This window comes from Leptonotus elevatus, chromosome 9, assembly GCF_054856555.1.
Source record: "Leptonotus elevatus isolate MCC_2025b chromosome 9, RoL_Lele_1.0, whole genome shotgun sequence".
Classification (NCBI taxonomy): Eukaryota; Metazoa; Chordata; class Actinopteri; order Syngnathiformes; family Syngnathidae; genus Leptonotus; species Leptonotus elevatus.
In genome coordinates, this window is record NC_141247.1 from 13,889,652 (window position 1) to 13,915,389 (window position 25,738).

At 40.9% G+C, this 25,738-nt stretch overlaps 1 protein-coding gene across 23 annotated transcripts in view; it reads right to left on the reverse strand.

The window, feature by feature from the left end:
- The window catches only part of LOC147168462 (protocadherin alpha-C2-like), a 156,308-nt gene that overhangs the window by 21,754 nt on the left and 108,816 nt on the right, over positions 1-25,738 (reverse strand). Inside the window, exon 1 of one of the 23 annotated variants that reach the window (XM_086085324.1) lies at positions 22,697-25,189. The exons of 19 other annotated variants lie outside the window; for them this stretch is intronic. In XM_086085324.1, coding sequence (XP_085941450.1) covers positions 22,697-25,072 — 2,376 coding nt within the window. In that variant the 5' untranslated portion in view covers positions 25,073-25,189. Of the gene's footprint in view, positions 1-7,852; positions 10,319-14,761; positions 17,275-18,318; positions 20,818-22,696; positions 25,190-25,738 lie in introns of those variants that run through there. 3 more of the 23 variants (XM_086085319.1, XM_086085318.1, XM_086085321.1) reach the window with 3 other exon arrangements.

The window sequence follows — 25,738 nt, forward strand, 5'->3', positions numbered from 1 at the left end:
AAATGCATCTGATCTCACAATTCACAGCGCATATCCCACATTACACCCACTCGAACCAGCAAAAAACATCCTAGTGTTTACCTTAAAATATCTGAACACGGCTGACATAAATCTTATTCCACATTTTTTTCTGATTACGAGTGTAGAACTACATTATTAGCACCAATAATAATAATAATAATACTGGTATAAGTATTGGCACAAGGCCAATCTCAAAACTAAAGATCAACACATTCATTACATAATTAATTATTTAGTATAAAGCAGTGTGTAACTTGCATAATTTTGTCCCAAATAACACATTTTAAAATTTTCAAATACCAGTCCCATGTTAATCCCTTTACACAGGTGGACAAAGTGTAGAAGAAACATTTCTCTGGTTCATGCTTGTTTGTGCACATCCCTTGTGGACCTTGCTTTCAAAAATAAAGGGCACGGAGAGAGAGAAAACGAAAAAGGGGACAAATCTCTCCTTCTGGGGTTAAACAGTGCCTTCACGATTCATTCTGTGTGCATAAATCAGAGACGCTGAACAAAGCTATCAGGAAATGCAGGCAGGCTTTGGACATTTCCCTTTTTGGATGCCTTGGCTTTTTATCCTCGCCATATGCGACGAGGATGGAAGCTGAGGTTGCGAGCATGACAAAGCTAATCTAATGACAAAAACATCCCGACGCCACTCCCAGGCGGAAAGAGAGCACGTAAGGAGGACATGCTGGGGGAAATGGCAGAGACAAACAAGTGGGGTGATAAATTTACTCTTTTAGCTGTGACCAATTAGAAGATTTTCCCACAAGGCATCTATTGTATGCTTTTTTTCCCCCCTATCTTGTCCTCAGAAGCTATTTTTCTCAAACTGCTCCTGCTGCTTTATTTTTTGCCTCTAAAATCCGCTATTTTCTTGTCCGCTTTTACAGTCTCCAATTAATTAATTTTCTGGTGATTTTGGCATTTCTGCTCATGATGAAACTACACACTTCCATGTCTTTACAATGTCAGCCTGTTTTCATTCGAGCTCGCATCTACTGCACACGCTCAAAAGGACGCCTGAGTGGAGGCGGGTGCATCCAGGCAGCTCCTAGGAAACAGAGGAGTACATCATTTCATTAAGGCTGAGCGCAGTCTCCATGGTAACCACGGACAGCAGCGTCTGCCTGACTTGCACAAAGGACACGCCCTTGTGAGGGAAGAAAAACAGGAAGTGCTACGGATAAGAGAGAGATGACAGACAAAAACATCACAGATGGTTGCTACTTCATTTTACAGATCGCCCCCTCTAAAATTGACACAACTCAAATCAAATATTCACATCAACATGATGCTTTTTGTGCTCAAGTAAAACTACTGCAGTAAGTACAATTGATCAGAGCTACTGCAAACCACTTTGCCTCATGTAAGATAATGTATGGAAGAATGAATAATTGAATACATTCTGCAGCATTGAGTGAGCTAGAAAGCTTTCTTAAGGCGCCACCATTTTCTCATGGACATCAGAATACCCATAACACATTCGCAGATCAACTGTCCAAGCATGATGAAAGTGCATAATGATCTGGGGGGGAAAAAAACAACATCACCTCTCCTCATTCGCCTCAGCCACACAGGCCACACACTTGCCCTGCCCTGCCACAGTGACTGACATTAGGTGTCGTCCGCCCCGCCCAGGCGCAGAGTAGAAGGCTGAGCCCAATTGATAGCGTGGTCGGTGCTGAAGCTGCAGTAGCAGCAGCGGGGAGCGGAAAATTACCTACCCCTCCCCCCAGCCATCTCTACTCATATTCACAGAGAGCTGCGGCGTGCAGAACAGGCACTGAAGCACTTTCATGCAGGGAGAGGGCTCCAGGCATTGTTAGGGAAGCACAACATAGGGAGGGTATATTGGAAAGGAAAAAATAATGCATCAGCCCGCTGCAGCCATCTTTAAATCACAAGATGACCCACTTGTCCACACACACGATGCCTTGGCTGCGTGTAAGCACACAAAGCCTCTGTCAAATCTCCCTCACACAAGCAAGAGAGCTTCGACAGTCACATCGGACCACGCTTGTTTGTGCTGGACCACTCCCTGAAATGAGGTCATGTCGTCTGAGTGACTCACAACATCACAGATTCGCCGCGTCACAGTGCTGGACTGAACTATGTAGTCGTTATTCTATTATAGTAAAGAGAACATTTATAAACTAGAAAAATTCCCGCGGAAATTTTGAATGGGCCTGCTAACTCTTTTCAATGAGCTGAACAGTTTAAACTTTCAACCATTGAAATCGCTCAAGAAATGTGCAAGTTAACCATAATCTACTAAAAGTATTACTGCCCCTTTAAGAAACATGCACATTCACGCACACACATTTGATTTTAACTAACATTTCAATGAGCTGAACAGTTTAAAATTTAAACCATTGAAATCAGTCAAGAAATGTGGAAGTTCACCATAATCAACATCAACTAAAAGTATCTTACTGCCCCTTTACAAAACATGCACATTCACGCACACACATTTGATTTTAAGTAACATTTCAATGAGCTGAACAGTTTAAAATTTAAACCATTGAAATCGGTCAAGAAATGTGGAATCTACCATAATCAACAGTATGTTACTGCCCCTTTAAGAAACATGCACATTCACGCACACACATTTGATTTTAAGTAACATTTCAATGAGCTGAACAGTTTAAACTTTCAACCATTGAAATGGGTCAAGAAATGTGGAAGTTAACCATAATCAACACTATGTTACTGCCCCTTTAAGAAACATGCACATTCACGCACACACATTTGATTTTAAGTAACATTTCAATGAGCTGAACAGTTTAAAATTTAAACCATTGAAATCGGTCAAGAAATGTGGAATCTACCATAATCAACAGTATGTTACTGTCCCTTTAAGAAACATGCACATTCACGCACACACATTTGATTTTAAGTAACATTTCAATGAGCTGAACAGTTTAAAATTCAAACCATTGAAATCGGTCAAGAAATGTGGAATCTACCATAATTAACAGTATCTCGCTGCCCCTTTACAAAACATGCACATTCACGCACACACATTTGATTTTAAGTTGTGAGGAGACGTCACGCACCAACACTCCATTGATTTGTATAGGATTACGCTCACCTCAAACAAAAGCCTCTCGCGACTTAACGGTTGAAGATGCAGATTCCAGAAATGGCTCGTTAGAACGGCAAGGGTTTGGGGAACGCGAGCATGTTCTCAGTTTTTTAATCGGATGAAAAATGACCAAATGAGAGCAGGTTGAAAACTTATGATTGATCGAAAATGAAGAGGGAAAAAACGGCGAAATTTACATGGAGGAGATAGGCGCCAAAGTCCGACTTCTCCTCGCTTAAAGTGAAAATAAAGGTACTAAATGACACCTTAGCCAAATAAAACTTAGTTTTTCAGAAAGCAGAGGCTTGTGGCTACAAAATGTGCGAATTTGATGTCTAGTGAGCAAAGATTGTGGCCATGGTGACGAGTTGAAGTGAAACTTTTGGAAATAGATTTTTTGGTTCCCGTCACTGAAAGCTTAATTGGGTATCAGAGTGGCGATTACACTCACTGTCTTTGAACCCGCACAGGGGGAAGAGCTTTCATTCCTTAATTTTTTTTTTGACACTGAGCTAAAGATGGGAAAAATTCCAACAAAATGAGCTAAAATTCATATCAATCGGTTAACGTATGCGCGCGCAGCGTCTCTTTGAAAAAGGTGCTTGATGTGTGATTTTGTCTTTCCTTTTCCCATTCATTCCTATGGGACTTTTATTTGGGAGTTTTTTGGGAATAGCGTCGCCATGGTAACTGGGAATTCTTAGAAAAATAATGCCGCACCGAGTCAGATCGAGCCGCATCGTTTGATACCTCATTCGTGCCGGTGCGATCTACGGTACGGGCCGCATTCTTGCGGAAAAATCGTGGAAGATGATATAATAATAAACGCAACAATAAACCCTTTTTTCTAGGATAGTAATATGTGCCTGCTTGCTCCGCAAGCAGCAGCTTCGCTGCTGCTTGCTCCGCTTAGCAGGCCCATAATAAAGAAACAACATTACCACAGTGAATAAGAGATATCTTGAGATATGCTGTATGTGCGAAGACTGACTGCAGCAACGCTGCCTGTGCTGTGCAGTGTACACATTAGGAATGCTAATGAATATATATTAGATCATGTTTGCAACACTCCAGGGCTGGTAGCACACATGTCTGCGGCGATGGACATTAATTCCCTGTTAGTTCCCTCAGCTGCTCTCCTCCTCAGAAATCGGCAGTGAAAGAGAGGGGGATGGGAAAGGGGAGCATGCACTAGGAAAGGGAGAGGAAGAAGCTAGGTTTAGGTGAATAATATCTGAATGTTGAGCATCAGGAGAAATGGGGACGCAAGCCGCAGGAGAAAAAAAGGTCAAAGTTCATTAATGATAGAACTCCTAGACCTAACTGCACAACCAAACAAACAAATGTATATTAATTATTTAAATTCAAGGCAAAATACTTATTTTGACATTTCATTTGAGTAAAAAAATGCCTAAAAATGAAATGTTCCCTAAACTGGATATGTTAAAGTAGGGATGGCTCTGCATCCGATAGTAAACTTCAGTATAGTGATGATACTATAATGGATAATTAAAAATGCAAAGTGGCTACATTTGATTCTTATACTGTCAAAATAGACTCACTGGCCACAACATTAGGTACATCTTCACAATCAGATGAATCCAGTCTGAGAGCTGAATAACAAAGGCTATCTTTACAAAAATATAATAATGCTCTTTTTGACTAAAATGTAGGGCCCGACTGATATGCATTTTTGGAGGCCGATGCTGATACCGATTTTTGGAAGAAAAAAATAACGATTGCCGATTAAATGCATCCATGGTGTACACACCTAAAGTGAGTACAGAAGAACGTTGCGCTCGTTTTTTCACACATTGGTAAGAATCTGTGCCTTTGCGTAGTGTTATCTAACCTGTGGGTATGTGTCTCCATAGTATTTGTGTGTGAATATTCGTTATTTGAAGGAAAAACACTCCTGAAGTCAATGCTAACTTTCTGTTAGCATTTGAATAGGATCCTCCCTTCGTTTATAGCATTAGCGTTAGACTAGCAATGTTTTTAAAATGGGCAATAATCGGCCGATTATAATCGGCGGCCGATTACAAGGTCGGGCCCTACTAAGATACATCTGTTAATATTACAAATAATTAATTAGCAGTCAGAACAGTACAATATCACTAGTCTCTGCAAGGTACAGCAAGTCAATTATATATATATTTTTTTGGTACAGCTCAATATAGTTACACAGACAAGTCCTTGCCTAGCGTGTTGCAAACAAAGTCGAAGTAGTAACAACAACAAGAAGAACTCAGGAGCAAAACAGTTCATTTTAGCTAGAGCTCACCTCACACATGCTAACGTTAGCTGGTCAAGAAGTGGAACTACAGTGACACCTCTAGCCACAAGCGGCAGTAGAGAGCCCAATATATTCTGACTCCTAAAAACGAAGATAATATGCCAAATCTGTTTGAGAGCTTTGCTTGCTGGCACAAGTTAGCAACTTTGAAATGTGCAAATGGTAAGTTAATTTCCCTCCAGTTCATCTTTAACCGGCCGCTTGACCTACAGTAAGAAAGGATGCTTTTCAAATGTAAAAAAAGAAAAGAAAAGAAAAATAATTTCCCACATACTTTATGCAGCAACTCCGTTGCCTCTTAACTTCCGTCCTGCTCACACTTCACAAATAACTTAAAACCTAGATGAGCTTTTTTGACTGAGCTATGACTACTGGCGGCCAAATAAGCAACATGGAATGGTTGATGAACTCCGAACAGGTTAGTAACGTTACAAGAGGACTATTCTACATTTAACTTGCAGTGTTGGAGTGTATGCATGCATGCAACTTTTATCTGACTCAGTTTAAATACGGAATGTATGTTATTTATTGAATTATTAAATAACTTTATGCTTATGTGCTCTTTTCAGGAAACTGTCATGAGTTGCTGGCAAATAATCGTACATACAGTGGTGAATAATTGGTGGGCAGGTTAGTAATGCTTTTAGATGCCCAGTGTTCAAGTATATTGTGTATTGAATTTGTTTTCACACTTGCAGAAGTAAAGCACATTTACTCTACCTAACTAGTCCAATGTCAGTGGCATTTTTATGCCAGCTCTTGGTTTTATTGTGTCTAATACATTTATTTATTCTGGTTAGTTTGAAACTAATTTCACAAACAATGTGAATGGACACTGGGCATTGAATTAAAAACACACTAAACTAAAATATTGTTTGTATAAATAATTTTAAATGTGTGCTTTTTTGTACTTACTCATCCTGATATGAGTCACATTTGAGATTTATTTACTATTTTTGTCATCAGATATTTTAAATCCTGAAGTTTTATTACGGCCGATTTACACGTAACCACCCTTAGAATTTGCAAGGATGTTCGCATTCTGCTTGGCGCATTATGGATATTGTATCATACATATTTGTTTGCATAGGCCACAGAAATTGTGTGAACAAAGAACATACTATGCATGAATGATAAAAAAAATGTCTGAGTTATGGCTGCTCAGTGCTTTGGCTGCTGTTTGTTTTACAAAGACATTTAAGGTACTTGTCCTCATATTGTACTTTCATATTTGCACTTAATTGTGTTCCATACGCAAAACACAGTGTTAGGCAGTAGTAGCGCTACCATCTTAACTACATCTCTCAGTAGGGTAATCATATCACTGTTTCCAAACTCAAATAGATTTTCGGTAGAGAAACAGAATTTGTGATAGCAGTAGAGTGGTAGCATTTGCAAATGCTAGATTTTTCCAGGCAGTTTCAACATTTAAATGTATTATCTTCCATTTGATGTCACAGATAACTATCCTCCCGCTTAACCCATGTTAGACGGAGTGTGTGGAGTGGTATGGATTATGGAAACACAACTGATACATCTGCGTACATCTTAAAAAATCTCCATGGTCATACCTGAACTAATTCATGCTGGCTTTTAAGTCCTCACAAAAGACATATATGTTCCGGAGTTAACCAATATAATCAGCACAAATTTAATGGCACACATTTGGTATGTCACAAAGTTACTATAACAATAGCCAGCTATGCTAGTCATTAAGACTCAGCAAACATCAACAGCTAACATAGCAACAGCTAGCAACATGGTGTGCGCATTTGAGTGTGGGAAATTTAGACAAGTGGTAGGTAGAATGAGTGGATAAAAGACGATGTTGAAAAGTATATGTTTGAATTATGCTTCCTAGATATTTTACTTGTGCTGATTACTACCAAAACAAATGCTTGTGGTCTATTTAAAATATTAGTTTGATATATTTGAAATGTTCAACTTAATAGAAAAGGATAACCAAATATGTAATTATAATGCATAATTTTAGGGCTTTTCTTTTTTTCTTTTTTTAAATGTTGATAACAAGCTTCCACTGAAGTAGATATTGATAGTGCAGTATGGTAAGAAGCAAGATTGTCCAAAGATTTTACAGTATTCATAAATACACAAACTGTAAAACTACAGAGAACAAAGTTTTATTTTAAGGCTCAACCCAAATTATGTAGTTTAGTTACTTTTGTAATTTTATTGTATCTTAGTTAGCTACATTTCTCTGGTGAGTATATTTAATGTAGTGAAGCTAAATTTAATGAAGAATAGCTTGTATAGCTTTCCCAACAATGGTAAACCATTTTCAACTGCACCCCAGCTAGTCAAATGAGATGTGAGCCGAGTCTCAGTAAGCACCATGGACAGCGCTTCTATCTCCTCAAAACAGATGCAGGATGGGAAATTCAACTCAACAAGAATATCAAATAATACAGGACATTAGAACTGACCTTCTCTGTATTAGGTAAAGTCTGAGTCCTGTTAAAGGTGTCTCCTCCATTAATACTGATCAGTTCTGCTTCTACAGGTGGAAAGGGCGTGGGAAAAACCACCATGTCACTCTTGAGCGTGTCTGAGCTGAAGCACACGTCGTACTGCTGAGTAGCTTTGGAGTAAGACCAGCTCCCGTCAGGGTGGGTGGTGATCATTGGGGCGCTGTACCTGTCGAAAGGTCCGTCTGTCTGTCTGTGGCATTTGAAGGCCACTAAAGCGATGAGGCTGAGCAGAAAGATGAGCGACACGGCCACAATGGCGATGAGCAGATACAAGTGTAAATCGGAGAAGCTCTCCTCCTTGATGGGCACATTTCTGAACTGAGTGTGGATGTCCGCTGTGCTTTCAAGCACCACCGCATCAATAGACACAGTAGCTGACAGGGAGGCTTCTCCGTTATCACACACCAACACCACCAAGGGGTGACTTTTCAGGTCATTGTCACTCATTCGCCTCTTGGTCCGAATCTCTCCAGTGCTGGTGCCGATCCGGAAAAGGTTGTTGCTGCCTTTGGGCTCAGACAGGTGATAGGAGAGCAGTGCGTTGTAGCCAGAGTCTGCATCTACTGCCCTGATTTTTGCCACAAAGTATCCTGCTTCGGCAGAATAGGGGATGCTCTCACTGTTAACAGAGCCATGTTCAGAATAAGGAGCCAAAATGGTGGGACGGTTGTCATTCTCATCCAGGATAAAAATGTTGACAGTCACGTTGCTGCTGAGTGGAGGAACACCGGAGTCTGTGGCCTGAACTTTGAACTGAAACGTTTTTAATTTCTCATAGTCAAATGATTGCAAAGCCACTATATCACCACTATCCGAGTTGATATTAATATTTGATCTCACTATATCATCTTTACGATTAACATTCATAAGTGAAAAGGATATTTTTGCATTTTCACCCACATCTGGATCCTCTGCACTTAAGGTATAGATAACTGTGCCAGCGGGACTGTTTTCCTTAACAAAAATATGAATTACAGGTTCACCAAAGCGGGGTAGATTGTCATTGATATCAGAAACATGCACAGTTATTACAGTTGTACTGGTCAGCGAAGGAACGCCTTCATCAGATGCAGTAATGGTAATGTTATATTTAGAAGCCTGCTCTCTGTCCAGGGCACCATCTACAACCAATGAATAGTGATTTTTGTATGTGTTTTTTATTTTAAACGGTACAGGCTCAATTATTTGAACATTAACAACGCCGTTTTTATCTGTGTCATTGTCTTTCACCGTTAAGAGTCCCACCATTGTGTCGAGCGGCGCATCCTCCCTCACCACGTCGACTAATGACGTCACTGATATTTTGGGTGGGTTATCATTAATATCGATGATTTCAATGAGTATTTTACAATGCGATGCTCTTGAATTCAAGCCCTTGTCTTTTGCTTGCACTCTAATTTCAACAGCATTGCCCTTTTCGTGATCTAATTCACCGTTTACTGTAATTTCCCCTGTTACTGAATCAATTGCAAATTTGTCAACGTCATTATCGCCGTCATGATTTATAAAAGAATACACAATTTCTCCGTTATGGTCCTCATCTAAATCACGAGCATGCACTGACAGAACACTTGTGCCAGGCGGAGAATTTTCAATCACGCTGGCTTTGTACAACGCGTTGTCGAATATTGGAATATTATCATTAACATCCTGCACATAAATTGTGACTTGCAACGTCCCCGATTTAACAGGTTTTCCTCCATCCAGAGCTGTCAACGTGAACTTAATTACCGACTGTTTCTCGCGATCCAGCGCCTTTTGCAGCACCAATTCCGCAGACATCGATTGCTTACCCACATTCTGCACATCCAACGAAAAATGCTCGTTTTGGCTCAGTTTATAGCTTTTTACGAAATTACTGCCGACATCTGCGTCGAATGCTTTTGGCAAAGTAAATCGTTCTCCAGTAAAAGCAGACTCGGACACGTTCAAAACAAGCTCAGGTTGTCGGAAATACGGGGTGTTGTCGTTTATGTCCACAATTGTAACCTCAAAACGATAAAGATTCAGCGGCGCGTTTGCAATGGCTTCCACTTCCAAAGAGCACTTCTCGTGGCGAGAGCAAAGGTCCTCTCGGTCTATTCTGTCCTTCACCACAAGTATTCCCGTTTTAGCATTCACCTCCAAATACCTGGCATTCGGTCCTGATATTTGCAAACCTCTCAATTCCAAATCCTGGCCATCGAGGTGCAAGTCCTTCGCTAAATTCCCCACAGTGGTTCCAGGGTTTGATTCTTCCGACACGGAATAAACAATTTGTGCAGATGCCACACTCCATACGTGAAACAAAGGGAAGGAAAAATATATCCAAAGCCGAAAAATGTCGTCCACTTTCATTCTTTTCCTGGCTCGTTAGACAGATGCCACCGAAATAATTAATTGCACCGGTAACATTTTAAGACGTCCGAGTCAGAGCACGCCAAGAAGACTTTGTAACGGCGAACAAAGAATCACTAATACTTCTCAATATGGAGAAAAGGGAGGAGCATTTTTGGGGTTACATCTGTGGACCGAGGGGGACATCTTGTGGTCAGAAATTGTCAAGTCAAAACGGCCAACAGACCAAAGCCACATTTATCATTTAAATTAGAGTATCAAAAACCTGTGTAATTTTGCCAACTATACTATTGAAATTATTACTATACAATTATGTTTTAGTTGACCAGCTACTTAGGACACGTTGATCCTCCCTAAATTGTGCATTCTCTTCCCCAATGGTTCTCAACCTTTTTTGAGCAAAAGCACCAATTTTACATTGGAAAAATCTCACGGAATACTTACCAAAAATGTCACAAAAATATGAATACTTGTCTCAATTTACTCACTATTTGACTAACCCAGTATGAAATATAGGTATGTTTAATTGAACACAAAGCTGGTATATAGTCAAGCATGACTTACTCTGTTGTGTGAGTGACATCAGGTGTTTACGAGGGTTGATTGTACCACCAGTTATAAGACAAAACTGGAAACATGTTTAAAATTGTTTTGCCAGACACTGTAAATCACTGGCATAGATAGATGAACACATACAGTATGTGTGATCAAATTGTTCTCTGACAAGCTTAGTGAACATTTTTTCACACCACCCCGATGATCTCTCATGGCACATTAGTGTGCCTTAGCGCCCATATTGGGAATCACTGCTCTCCCAAATATCATAATTTATTATTTCATATCAGTTTGTTGATGAGTTAATACCAAACAAAGACATTATAAGATAGCAGACTGATTTGAAAAAAATATATAAACATTGTAATCTACATATATTGGCTAGACCTTTGTGAGGTTTGTTATCTACATTACCTTCTCAGTGTTAGGCAGGGTCTGAGTCCTGTTAAAGGTGTCTCCTCCATTAATACTGATCAGTTCTGCTTCCATAGGTGGAAAGGGCGTGGGAAAAACCACCATGTCACTTTTGAGTGTGTCTGAGCTGAAGCACACGTCGTACTGCTGAGTAGCTTTGGAGTAAGACCAGCTCCCGTCAGGGTGGGTGGTGATCATTGGGGCGCTGTACCTGTCGAAAGGTCCGTCTGTCTGTCTGTGGCATTTGAAGGCCACTAAAGCGATGAGGCTGAGCAGAAAGATGAGCGACACGGCCACAATGGCGATGAGCAGATACAAGTGTAAATCGGAGAAGCTCTCCTCCTTGATGGGCACATTTCTGAACTGAGTGTGGATGTCAGCTGTGCTTTCAAGCACCACCGCATCAATAGACACAGTAGCTGACAGGGAGACTTCTCCGTTATCACAAACCAACACCACCAAGGGGTGACTTTTCAGGTCATTGTCACTCATTCGCCTCTTGGTCCGAATCTCCCCGGTGCTGGTTCCGATCCGGAAGAGGTTGTAGCTGCCTTTGGGCTCAGACAGGTGATAGGAGAGCAGTGCATTGTAGCCAGAGTCTGCATCTACTGCCCTGATCTTTGCCACAAAGTATCCCGCTTCGGCAGAATAGGGGATGCTCTCACTGTTTAAGGAGCCATGTTCGGAATAGGGAGCCAAAATGGCGGGACTGTTGTCATTTTCATCCAGGATAAAAACATTAACAGTCACGTTGCTGCTGAGTGGAGGAACACCAGAATCTGTGGCCTGAACTTTGAACTGAAACGTCTTCAACTTCTCATAGTCAAAAGATTGCAAACTGACTATATCTCCACTCTCTGAATTAATATTCATCACCGATGTTATTGGAATGTCATTTGCATCTCCCAATAATGCATACGCCACTCTTGCGTTCTCGTTCATATCCGAATCTATTGTGGTTATTCTGTGGATACTGGCTCCCACAGGACTGTTTTCTTTGACGTAAATATTAATAATTGGTTCAGAGAAACTTGGTGCATTATCATTAATATCAGCCACTTGAATGGCAACAACGCTTGTGCTGGCTAGAGGAGGGCTCCCCTCATCATTTGCTACAAGAGTGACATTGTAAAAAGAGTATTCCTCCCTATCAAGTGGGCCATCCACAATTAGAGAATAATAGTTTTTATAATTAGATTTAAGCTTAAAAGGTGCCGAACCACTTAGTTTACATTGAGTGTTGCCGTTTTTTCCTCCGTCTATATCAGTCACTGTCACTAAAGCCACGACACTTCCAATCTCAGCGTCTTCTTTCACAGGGTTCATAAGTGACGTCACTACAATTTCTGGAGCATTGTCGTTCACGTCAAGCACTTCCACCAGTAGCTTTGCATTTGCTCTCCGAGGCAACAAACCTTTATCAGTAGCCTGAACATGAATATCATACGCTGCTTGTGCCTCATAATCCAAATGGCCTTTTACAGTGATCTCACCCGTGTCTGCATCTATTAGGAACACGTCTGCAGGGTCAAAATAGGCACGTTTAACAAAAGCAAATCTTAGCTTCCCATTGTCTCCTTCGTCTAAATCTGTAGCACTTAACTGAATCACTAAAGACCCGGGTGGCGCATTTTCTTTCACACGAGCCTTATACAGTGCTTGACTAAATAAAGGTGTGTTATCATTAAAATCCAAAACATTTACATGCAACAATAACGTGCCAGTTTTGGAAGGCTTACCTCCATCAATGGCTGTAAGTGTTAATTTTATCGTGGCTTGTTTTTCTCTATCTAAGGCTTTTAGCAGCACCAATTCGGCAGATACACTCTGCTCTCCACCGCCCTGCACATCTAGAGAAAAATATTCATTCGTACTCAACTTGTAAGTCTTTACCGAGTTTCCTCCAGCGTCAGCGTCAAGCGCTAGTGGAAGTAAAAAATGCTCGCCTGTAGGTGAGGATTCTGACACGTTAATTGAATGCGACTCCTCCACAAAACGAGGTGCGTTATCATTTAAATCGTCTATCACCACTTCAATTCGATGCAGCGCCATCGGGTTCCTCAGTATGGCCTCTAAATTGAGGGTGCATTTGATCACATTTGGGCACAGCTCCTCGCTGTCTACTCTCTCTGCAACATAAAGCTCCCCCGTTCGAAAATTGGCCTTGAAATATTCCTTATTGTAAGCAGACACGACACTCAGATCCCGAGTTTGCAGGTCCTTCACGTTGATATTTAAATCCTTCGCAAGGTTTCCCACCACTGTTCCTTTGTCCACCTCTTCGGAAATAGAATAGGAAATCTGAGCGGCGCAGCTGTGCCATAAAACGGAAAGAAAGAACCAACAGAGACTTGAATGTTTACGTCCACCACCCATTGCTATTTCCACAGATTCCCACGTAAAAAAACACATTGTTTCATCCACATAACAACGCCCGAGCGTCCAAAAATCCGTCAGCTATCCTCCTCTGAATATCTTTTTCTTATGGGCTGCGCACACAATGCGATCAGCGTGATGACGTTGCACGGAACCGCTGAGATAGGGAGCTCATACAAAGTGGTGGTCTAATGCGACCTCAAGCGTTCAAACTTGGTATTAACATTTCCCTAAAAGAGAATAGGCCTACAGTTGTATTCTGCATCGTTAATAAAGAGAGAGAGAGAGAAAAAAAAATAAAAATAAAGCTGCAACTATCAAATTGTAAAATCAGTTAAATATGATAAACTACCCCCACCCCCACCCAAATTAAAATTGGGTAAATAATGCTTTAGAAATAAAATTGTGAAAATATGGGGAAGTTGATTCTTAAATTGTGAATCATAAAAGACAATGCATTTTAATTTAGTTAAAAAAAACAATCTAATAGGCCTATAGTGAATATTTAAATTGTAAACATGCAAATCAGCAGTGTCACCATGCAGATAGATTTATCACGATAAATAAAGGCAAAATGTGATCAAAAGCACCAAAAAGTTCAACCCAAATAATTTTGTGGAAATGGATAAATCCTTATCCTTGTGGCAAAGCAACCAACTACAAATGAAAAGCCAAACATTGTTGTAAAGTTCCACATAATACAGTATAACAGACACATTATTTAATTAGTAACTGCTATGACAATTTCCATACACTTACAGAGCATGTAATACATTGGAGTAGGCCAACTGCTTTGGGCATGGGGTCAGGTGTTGTTTGAAAATCAAGAAAGCTTTGACACTGCACATTAAAACATAATTCAGCACCAAGGACAGAGCCATGGATCCCTTTCCTTTACAGTTTATCTTTCAGGTCTGTAGCCTATCCCTGCTGACTAAATGCAGATTAAAAAGCAGACTCCACCCATGACTGGTCAGTGAGTATTGGAGTATAAATTGCTCCCATGACAGCTGCACGCGAATGAAAGTAATGTAAACCACACAACTACTATGGCCAAAGACAGGGCCCCAGTTTTCTATTGAAATCAAGACTAAATGAGTAAATTCAACCATTGCTGATGATGCAACTAACCCTGGATGCTATCTAAACATATATAAAAAAATATACAAATTAAAAGCCTACCTTTTCCGTACTAGGTAAAGTCTGAGTCCTGTTAAAGGTGTCTCCTCCATTAATACTGATCAGTTCTGCTTCTACAGGTGGAAAGGGCGTGGGGAAAACCACCATGTCACTCTTGAGTGTGTCTGAGCTGAAGCACACGTCGTACTGCTGAGTAGCTTTGGAGTAAGACCAGCTCCCGTCAGGGTGGGTGGTGATCATTGGGGCGCTGTACCTGTCGAAAGGTCCGGCTGTCTGTCTGTGGCATTTGAAGGCCACTAAAGCGAAGAGGCTGAGCAGAAAGATGAGTGATACGGCCACAATGGCGATGAGCAGATACAAGTGTAAATCGGAGAAGCTCTCCTCCTTGATGGGCACATTTCTGAACTGAGTGTGGATGTCCGCTGTGCTTTCAAGCACCACCACATCAATAGACACAGTAGCTGACAGGGAGGCTTCTCCGTTATCACACACCAACACCACCAAGGGGTGACTTTTCAGGTCATTGTCACTGATTCGCCTCTTGGTCCGAATCTCCCCGGTGCTGGTTCCGATCCGGAAGAGGTTGTTGCTGCCTTTGGGCTCAGACAGGTGATAGGAGAGCAGTGCATTGTAGCCAGAGTCTGAATCTACTGCCCTGATCTTTGCCACAAAGTATCCCGCTTCGGCAGAATAGGGGATGCTCTCACTATTAACGGAGCCGTGTTCGGAATAGGGAGCCAAAATGGCGGGACTGTTGTCATTTTCATCCAAGATAAAAATGTTTACAGTCACGTTGCTACTGAGTGGAGGAACACCAGAGTCTGTGGCCTGAACTTTGAACTGAAACGTCTTTAACTTCTCATAGTCAAAAGATTGCAAACTGACTATATTTCCGCTCTCTGAGTTGATGTTAAGAAGTGACGAAATTGGAATATTTCTTGGATAACTATCTAGCAATGTGTATGACACTTTTGCATTTGCATCCAAATCAGGATCAACTGCATTTATGGAACAAAGAGAATATCCAGTTGGGCTATTTTCTTTGACATACACATTAATAACAGGTTCCATAAAACGAGGTGCATTATCATTAACATCAGAAATATGAACAGTAATAATCCTTCTAGTGGACAGAGGTGGACTTCCTTCATCTGTGGCTATAATGGAGACATTATAAACAGAAATGTTTTCTCTATCTAGTGCTCCATGAACTACTAAAGAGTAATCATTTTTGTAGTTCGATTTGAGCTTAAAGGGAACCGATTCAACTACCTTACAGTTGGTTACACCGTTGTTCCCACCATCCTTATCACTTACTGTAACCAAAGCTACAATTGTCCCCAATTCTGCGTTTTCTTTTACTGGCGTCATCAGTGACGTCACAGTTATTTCAGGGGCATTGTCATTCACATCTAATATCTCTATCAGCAGTTTAGCATGTGCACTACGAGGAACAGTGCCGCGATCAATTGCTTGAATTCTGACTTCATAAGCAGGAGTCTTTTCAAAATCTAATGCACCTTTTAAGGTGATTTCTCCCGTTTCTGCATTTAGATTAAAACTATTTGACGGATCATTGTTACCTCGCTTAACTAAGGAATATGTGATTTTACTGTTCATGCCTTCGTCTAAATCTGTTGCATTTAGTTTAATCACAACCGAGCCCTGCGCGGCATCTTCATTCAAACGCACTTTATAAAGCGACTTGCTAAACGTGGGCACGTTGTCATTAACATCAAGCACATTAACGCGTATTTGCAACGAGCCTGATTTAGGAGGTTTACCCCCGTCGACAGCGGTGAGCGTGAGTGTGATGAGAGATTGTTTCTCTCGATCTAAATATTTATGCAGCACCAATTCTGCAGACACACCGTGGTCCCCTCCGCTCTGCACATCCAGTGTAAAATGTTCATTGTTGCTTAATTTATAGCTGCTCACCGAGTTACTGCCTATGTCTGCGTCCACGGCCACCGGAAGAAGGTATCGCTCTCCCGGTAAAGCTGATTCAAAAATATCCAAAGTGTAAGCATTTTCTATAAAAGCAGGTGAATTATCATTTATATCTAAAATGCTGATTTCAATTCGATGTGCAGTCATTGGATTGTTTAACACAGCTTGAATCCTTAACGAACATTTTGCCACATTTGGACAAAGCTCCTCCCTGTCTATTCTTTCCTTCACAAATAGGTTACCGCTCTGTAAATTCACGCTGAAATACTCTTTACTGTAACTGGAAACTACACGCAGATCTCTGGTGTCCAGCTCCTGCACATTGAGATTTAAATCCTTAGCGACGTTGCCCACCACGAAGCCTTTGTTCGCCTCCTCGTTCATGGAGTAGGACAGTTGCGAAGCAGACGAGCCGTAAATACAAAGAAGCAAAGCAAAGTACATCCAAAAACCGTGTCTTCGTTGACTCATCCTCATCGTCAATGCAGGAAAATCAACGGACTCTCGTCAATCATTTATCCACAGTGAGATCAATTAATCCAAAGCAGCATTTCTGTTGCGAGGTTGCGGTGCGTCTTCCTGCACCTTCTGCGCATGAACTCCCGGCTGATGTCGATTTATTTTTCCCCATGCAGGGCGGAGTAGGACGAATGAATTAACATATTCATATCTACGGTCTCCAGCGACCCCGTGTGGTAAATTTAATTAAGTGTATATTGACAATCACTGTACAAGCAGAATGACCCAAGACCATCAAAATACACTTACAAATTAAAAATAGCATATTTAGGCGTATCAGCTGATATCACTATGAACTATTGAATCATATATTTCACTTAAAATGTTTTTTAGAACATTATATGAAACACAATACCGTTAAAATTATTCATTTCTGCATATGAAATAGTTGCTCCTATATATCAAACAAACCAAATAGTATATGTTTCAATTCTATTAAAAATACTAACGCTACTATTACAATATGTGATAACAAAAATGTAATACTGAACCTGGAGGCAGTGATGGTGTAAATTTTGTCTCTTCTGACTTTCATGTGTGACTGTGACTGAAAGCAAATGGTTGTTTATATGTGCCTTGTGAATGACTAACGACCAGTCCAAGGGGTGGTCCAAATTTTGACCAAAAGCCAGGATAAGGCCCACCTACCCTCAGCTCTAAACTAGATAAACAATATACTAAAAGGACAAATTACTTTATCTGACACATGTCATGAGGAACCCACAAAAGAGCACAAACGGGAAGTTCAGCACCACGGACAGTGGCATTGTAGACTTGTGCAATGTGAAGTAAAGAATAGAAATTCAGCACCCCATAGATGACCAGAGTAGAGCCAAAATTATAGAAAAGGCCTTCAGCTATTTAAACCAACACAACCAGGCATTGAAGAAGCACTACAGTCCATCATAATTTGCAAACTAGCAAAACGTAATGATTCCTCCTTCCATGCGTGGTTATATACATTGTAAGCAAACAGCTTATACAATGAGCATGATAGACATGTTTGAGTTCACCACCACATTCTCACAAAAAAGTTGAACATTAAAAAATACATGTGGACTTGTTGTGCATTCCAAAATGAGCCCAGCAGTCAACTAAATGAACAAAATGTATACACAATTTCAGCCTACCTTTTCAGTGTTAGGTAAAGTCTGAGTCCTGGTAAAGGTGTCTCCTCCATTAATACTGACCAGTTCTGCTTCTACAGGTCGAAAGGGCGTGGGAAAAACCACCATATCACTCTTGAGCGTGTCTGAGCTAAAGCAAACGTCGTACTGCTGAGTAGCTTTGGAGTAAGACCAGCTCCCGTCAGGGTGGGTGGTGATCATTGGGGCGCTGTACCTGTCAAAAGGTCCGTCTGTCTGTCTGTGGCATTTGAAGGCCACTAAAGTGATGAGGCTGAGCAGAAAGATGAGCGACACGGCCACAATGGCGATGAGCAGATACAAGTGTAAATCGGAGAAGCTCTCCTCCTTGATGGGCACATTTCTGAACTGAGTGTGGATGTCAGCTGTGCTTTCAAGCACCATCGCATCAATAGACACAGTAGCTGACAGGGAGGCTTCTCCGTTATCACACACCAACACCACCAAGGGGTGACTTTTCAGGTCATTGTCACTCATTCGCCTCTTGGTCCGAATCTCCCCGGTGCTGGTGCCGATCCGGAAGAGGTTGTTGCTGCCTTTGAGCTCAGACAGGTGATAGGAGAGCAGTGCATTGTAGCCAGAGTCTGCATCTACTGCCCTGATCTTTGCCACAAAGTATCCCGCTTCGGCAGAATAGGGGATGCTCTCACTGTTTACGGAGCCATGTTCGGAATAGGGAGCCAAAATGGCGGGCCTGTTGTCATTCTCATCCAGGATAAAAACATTAACAGTCACGTTGCTGCTGAGCGGAGGAACACCAGAGTCTGTGGCCTGAACTTTGAACTGAAACGTCTTCAACTTCTCATAGTCAAAAGATTGCAAACTTACTATATCTCCGCTCTCTGAGTTGATGTTCAGAAGTGATGAAGTTGGAATATTTATTGGATAGTTATCTAACAATGTGTATGACACTTTTGCATTTGCATCCAAGTCAGAATCAACTGCATTTACGGAACAAAGAGTATATCCAGTTGGGCTATTTTCTTTGACATGCACATTAATATTAGGTTCCATAAAACGAGGTGCATTATCATTAACATCAGAAATATGAACAGTAATAATCCTTCTAGTGGACATAGGTAGACTTCCTTCATCTGTGGCTATAATGGAGACATTATAAACAGAAATGTTTTCTCTGTCTAGTGCTCCATCAACAACTAAAGAGTAATCATTTTTGTAGTTAGATTTCAGCTTAAAGGGAACAGATCCTACTACCTTACAGTTGGTTACACCATTATTCCCACCATCCTTATCACTTACTGTAAGCAAAGCGACAATTGTCCCCAATTCTGCATTTTCTTTTACTGGCATCATCAGTGACGTCACCGTTATCTCAGGGGCATTATCATTCACATCTGTTACCTCTATGAGTAGTTTAGCATTTGCACTACGAGGAACAGGGCCTTGATCCATTGCTTGAATCCTGACTTCATAAGCAGGAGTCTCTTCATAATCTAAAGTACCTTTCACGGTGATTTCTCCCGTTTCTGGATTTAGATTAAAAACGTTTGATGGATCATTGTTGCCTCGTTTATTAAATGAATACACAATTTTACTGTTCATGCCTTCGTCTAAATCCGTTGCATTTAAATTAATCACGACCGAGCCCACCGTGGCATCCTCACTCAAACGCACTTTATAAAGCGACTTGCTAAACGTGGGCACGTTGTCATTGACATCGAGCACATTTACACGTATTTGCAACGAGCCTGATTTAGGTGGTTTGCCCCCGTCGACAGCGGTAAGCGTGAGTGTGATGAGAGATTGTTTCTCTCGATCTAAAGATTTTTGCAGCACTAATTCTGCAGACACACTGTGGTCCCCTCCACTCTGCACATCCAGTGTAAAATGTTCATTGTTGCTCAATTTATAGCTCCTTACCGAGTTACTGCCCATGTCTGCGTCCACAGCCACCGGGAGGAAATACCGCTCTCCCGGTAGAGCTGATTCAGAAATGTCCAAAGTGTAAGCATTTTCTATAAAAGCAGGTGAATTATCATTTATATCTAAAATGCTGATTTCAATTCGATGTGCAGTCATCGGATTGTTTAACACAGCTTGAATCCTTAACGAACATTTTGCCACATTTGGACAAAGCTCCTCCCTGTCTATTCTTTCCTTCACAAATAGGTTACCGCTCTGTATATTCACGCTGAAATACTCTTTACTGTAGCTTGAAACCACACGCAGATCTCTGGTGTCCAGCTCTTGCACGTTGAGATTTAAATCCTTAGCGACGTTGCCCACCACGAAGCCTTTGTTTTCCCCCTCGTTCATGGAGTAGGACAGTTGCGAAGCGGACAAGCCGTAAATACAAAGAAGCGAAGCAAAGTAAATCCATAAATTGGGTCTTTGTTGGTGCATCCTCATCGTCAATGCAGAAAAATAAACGGACTCCCGTCTATCGTTTATCCACAGTGAGATACATTAATCAAAAGCAGCATTTCTGTTGCGAGCTGGTTGCCGTTCGTCTTTGTACGCTTTCTTCGCATGACTCCCGGCTGATGACAATTTCCTTTTTCCCCAAGCAGGGCAGAGTAGGAGGAATGAGGGGCTGAAAAATTAACATATTCGAATCTACGGTCTCCAGCGACCCCGTGTGGTGAATTAAGTAAGTCTATGTTGACACTCTGCAAAAGCAGAATGACCCAAGACCATTACAACTTAAATATTAAAAATAGCATATTTAGGCGTGTCGGCTGATATCACTAGGAACTATTGAATCACATATTTCACTTTAAATGTTTTCAACATTTTTAGAACATTATATACTAAACAATAATGTCAAAAGTAATAATGTCTGCATACAAAATAGTTGCCACCATGAATCAAACAAACAGAATACACTCTAAAAATGGATTGATAAAAAACAAAACACATCTAAATCTAGTAGGTTAAGCCTCATGTTGGCTTGATTAACCAATAGATTGGTCAGACATTGACCATTCCGGGTGGATACAGGCATACCAATTTGTTAGGTTAGCCAAACAACCAATGAAATTGGTGACAATAGAAAGTAAGTCTTGATAGACCACTTGAAAATATATATTAATTGTATCAATTTATTGTATTCTAAATGCATCTAGTAATTATTATAAGTGATTACAATATATTATAATATATAAATAATATAGTGTTAAAAATGAAAATGTGTGTCTAGATAGGTTATACAGATGTGACCAGCTCAGTGGCCTTTTGGTAAAGTATCTTCCCTGAGACTGGGAGGTTGTGGGTTCAATCCCTGGCCGGGTCAGAACAAAGACTATAAAAATGGAATCCATGTGCCTCGCTGCTTGACACTCAGCATTAAGGGTTGGCATTGGAGGGTTGGATCCCAAAAAATATTCCTTGAGCATGGCCCCCACTGCTGCTCAACGCTCCCTCAGCGGATGGGTCAAATGCGATGATCGAATTTCGCCCCACTTAGGTGGGTGTGACAATCAGTGTTACTTTTTTCGGGATTCCTGAAAAACATGTCAGTCTCTAACACAGATTAACCAATATCTTGGTCAGAATTACCAATTTGTATCAGTTGGCCCAATCACCAATATATATTGGTTGAAAACACCTACCATTCAAGAGTGATTGTTTTAACCAAAGGATCTGTCGGACACACAACGTCCAGCAAAATTGGTCAAATTGAACCTTTTCTTGCGGTCAATTTAACCAATCTGTTTTTTGGGTGTAGTATGTTTCAGTTCTGTCAAAAATACTAATGCTACTATGACAATATGCCCAAAAAATTAATACTGAACCTGGAAGGAGTGATGGTGTAAATTTAGTCTCTCCTGACTTTCACACCATGTGTGAATATGACTGAAAGCAAATGGTTGTCTTTTTATATACGTGCCCTATGACTGACTAACAACCAGTCCAAGGGGTGGTCCACATTTCGCCCAAAAGCAAGGATAAGGTCCACCTCCCCTCAGCTCTGAACCAGATAAACATGACATGACATGAGAAACCCACAAAAGAGCACAAACATGAAGTTCAGCACCATGGACAGCTTCATTTTAGAGTTGCTTCTTTCACCACCAAATAGAAAGTGAGTGGCAATGTGAAATTAAAAATGGAATTTCAGCACCACATAGACGACCAAAGTATAGAGCCAAAATTATAGAAAAAGCCTTTAGCTATTTAAACCAACAAAGCCAGAATTATAGAAGCACTACAGTGTATCATAATTTGCAAACGGCATAGGAAAACAATGATTCCTCCATCTATGAGTGGTTGTCATTATTTGCACATTGTAAGCAGACATCTCACAATGTTGTACGTTAGACATATTTGATTTGACCACGACATTCTCACAAAAAGTTGAACATAAAAAAATGAACAAAATGTATGCAAAATGTCAGCCTACCTTTTCAGTGCTAGGTAAAGTCTGAGTCCTGGTAAAGGTGTCTCCTCCATTAATACTGATCAGTTCTGCTTCTACAGGTGGAAAGGGCGTGGGGAAAACCACCATGTCACTCTTGAGTGTGTCTGAGCTGAAGCACACGTCGTACTGCTGAGTAGCTTTGGAGTAAGACCAGCTCCCGTCAGGGTGGGTGGTGATCATTGGGGCACTGTACCTGTCAAAAGGTCCATCTGTCTGTCTGTGGCATTTGAAAGCCACTAAAGTAATGAGGCTGAGCAGAAAGATGAGCGACACGGCCACAATGGCGATGAGCAGATACAAGTGTAAATCGGAGAAGCTCTCCTCCTTGATGGGCACATTTCTGAACTGAGTGTGGATGTCAGCTGTGCTTTCAAGCACCATCGCATCAATAGACACAGTAGCTGACAGGGAGGCTTCTCCGTTATCACACACCAACACCACCAAGGGGTGACTTTTCAGGTCATTGTCACTCATTCGCCTCTTGGTCCGAATCTCCCCGGTGCTGGTTCCGATCCGGAAGAGGTTGTTGCTGCCTTTGGGCTCAGACAGGTGATAGGAGAGCAGTGCATTGTAGCCAGAGTCTGAATCTACTGCCCTGATCTTTGCCACAAAGTATCCCGCTTCGGCAGAATAGGGGATGCTCTCACTATTAACGGAGCCGTGTTCGGAATAGGGAGCCAAAATGGCGGGACTATTGTCATTTTCATCCAAGATAAAAATGTTGACAGTCACGTTGCTACTGAGTGGAGGAACACCAGAGTCTGTGGCCTGAACTTTGAACTGAAACGTCTTTAACTTCTCATAGTCAAAAGATTGCAAACTGACTATATCTCCGCTCTCGGAGTTGATGTTAAGAAGAGACGAAATTGGAATATTTCTTGGGAAATTATCAAGCAATGTGTATGACACTTTTGCATTAGCATCCAAATCGGGATCAACTGCTTTTATGGAGCAAAGAGTATATCCAGTTGGGCTGTTTTCTTTGACATACACATGAATAACAGGTTCCATAAATCGAGGTGCATTATCATTAACATCAGAAATATGAACAGTAATGATCTTTCTTGTAGACAGAGGTGGATTTCCTTCATCCGTTGCTATAATGGAGACATTATAAACAGATTTGCTTTCTCTGTCTAGTGCTCCATCAACTATTAAGGAATAATCATTTTTGTAGCTAGATTTCAACTTAAAGGGAACCGATCCAATTACTTTACAGTTGGTTACCCCATTGTTCCCACCATCTTTATCACTTACTGTAACCAAAGCTACAATTGTCCCCAATTCTGCGTTTTCTTTTACTGACGTCATCAGTGACGTCACCGTTATTTCAGGGGCATTATCATTCACATCAACGATCTCCATCAGCAGTTTAGCATGTGCATTACGAGGAACAGGACCTTGATCTGTTGCTTGAATTCTGACTTCATAAGCAGGAGTCTCTTCATAATCTAAAATACCTTTCACTGTGATTTCTCCCGTTTCTGCATTTAGATTAAAAACATTTGACGGATCATTAATGCCTCGTTTAATTAAGGAATACATAATCTTACTGTTCATTCCTTCGTCTAAATCTGTTGCATTTAATTTAATCACGACTGAGCCCTGTGCTGCGTTTTCACTCACACGCACTTTATAAAGGGACTTGCTAAAAACTGGAGTGTTGTCATTCACATCCATGACCACTACTTTGATCTGCAACGTACCCGATCTGATAGGTTTTCCTCCATCTAAAGCAGTAAGAGTGAGTTCATGAATCGGCTGTTTCTCTCTGTCTAAAGCTTTGTGCAGCACCAGTTCTGCAGACACGCCGTGCTCTCCATCACTCTGCACATCCAGCATAAAGTGTTCATTTGGACTCAATTTGTACGTTTTTACTGTATTGCTTCCTGTGTCTGAATCTACAACTTCTGGTAGGAAATATCTTTCACCAGCTGCCACAGATTCAGATATCTTTAATATGTGTAAATCTTCCTCAAATTTCGGTGAATTGTCGTTCACATCTATAATATTAACGTCAATGCGGTGCACACTCATCGGGTTGCTCAACACTGCCTGTATGTTCACAAAGCAATGCGCCGCGCTGGGACAAAGCTCCTCCCTGTCTATTCTTTCATTAACAAAGAGATTTCCCGTCCGAAGATCTACATCAATATATTTCTTATTGTAGCTTGAAACAATACGCAGGTCCCTGCTGTGCAGCTCTTGCAAATTGAGGTTCAAATCCTTGGCGATATTCCCCACCACCGCGCCTTTGTTCATCTCCTCGGAAATGGAGTAAGAGAATTGCGAAGCAGATCCGTTACAAAAGAGAAACAAGGCAACGATATAAATCCACAAATACTCCTCCGTCTTCATTGTTGGACAATAAAACAGCAATCCTGCTAGTAATGTATATCCACTCTTTGCATATCGGACACCAAAACGAATTTCCAGCGGTAACAACAGTTCTCCTCGCCAAATGAAACAAGAATGACAGTCAAAACGGCAGCCAATAGTGATTTTACATCACCCGTGTGAGGGGCGAATGTGGATGATCATATCTGTGGTTTTAGTGCGACACCGTGTGGTTAATTAGTGTTAAAGCGTTAAAATGTGAAAAATATTTTTGAAACATCAGTTATGTCATATTTAAAACATTATACACCTCAAATATAGAAAAAAACACATACAAATGAAGTATTGTTAAGGGTCAACAGCCTATATTGCAATATTGCTATATGATCCAATCAGAACTATTGTATGGTCCTACTTAGATAAAAATGTACTGTGCATGACCAATATTGTCTAATTTGGAAGTATTACCACTTAAAAATGCATTGTCCCATTATGAAGATTGCAAATGTTATATTTAGAGATCTAAATATGACAATTCAAAACACACTGTCTATCCAACAACCATGAGTGTTCAGAAAGCAGAATTAGTAAGCACAACTGTGAATAATATATACTTTGAAATAAGTTAGGACATCCACTTATTTTCACAGGCTTTACAAAAGAAAGAGTTCTCTTCTAAGTGATACA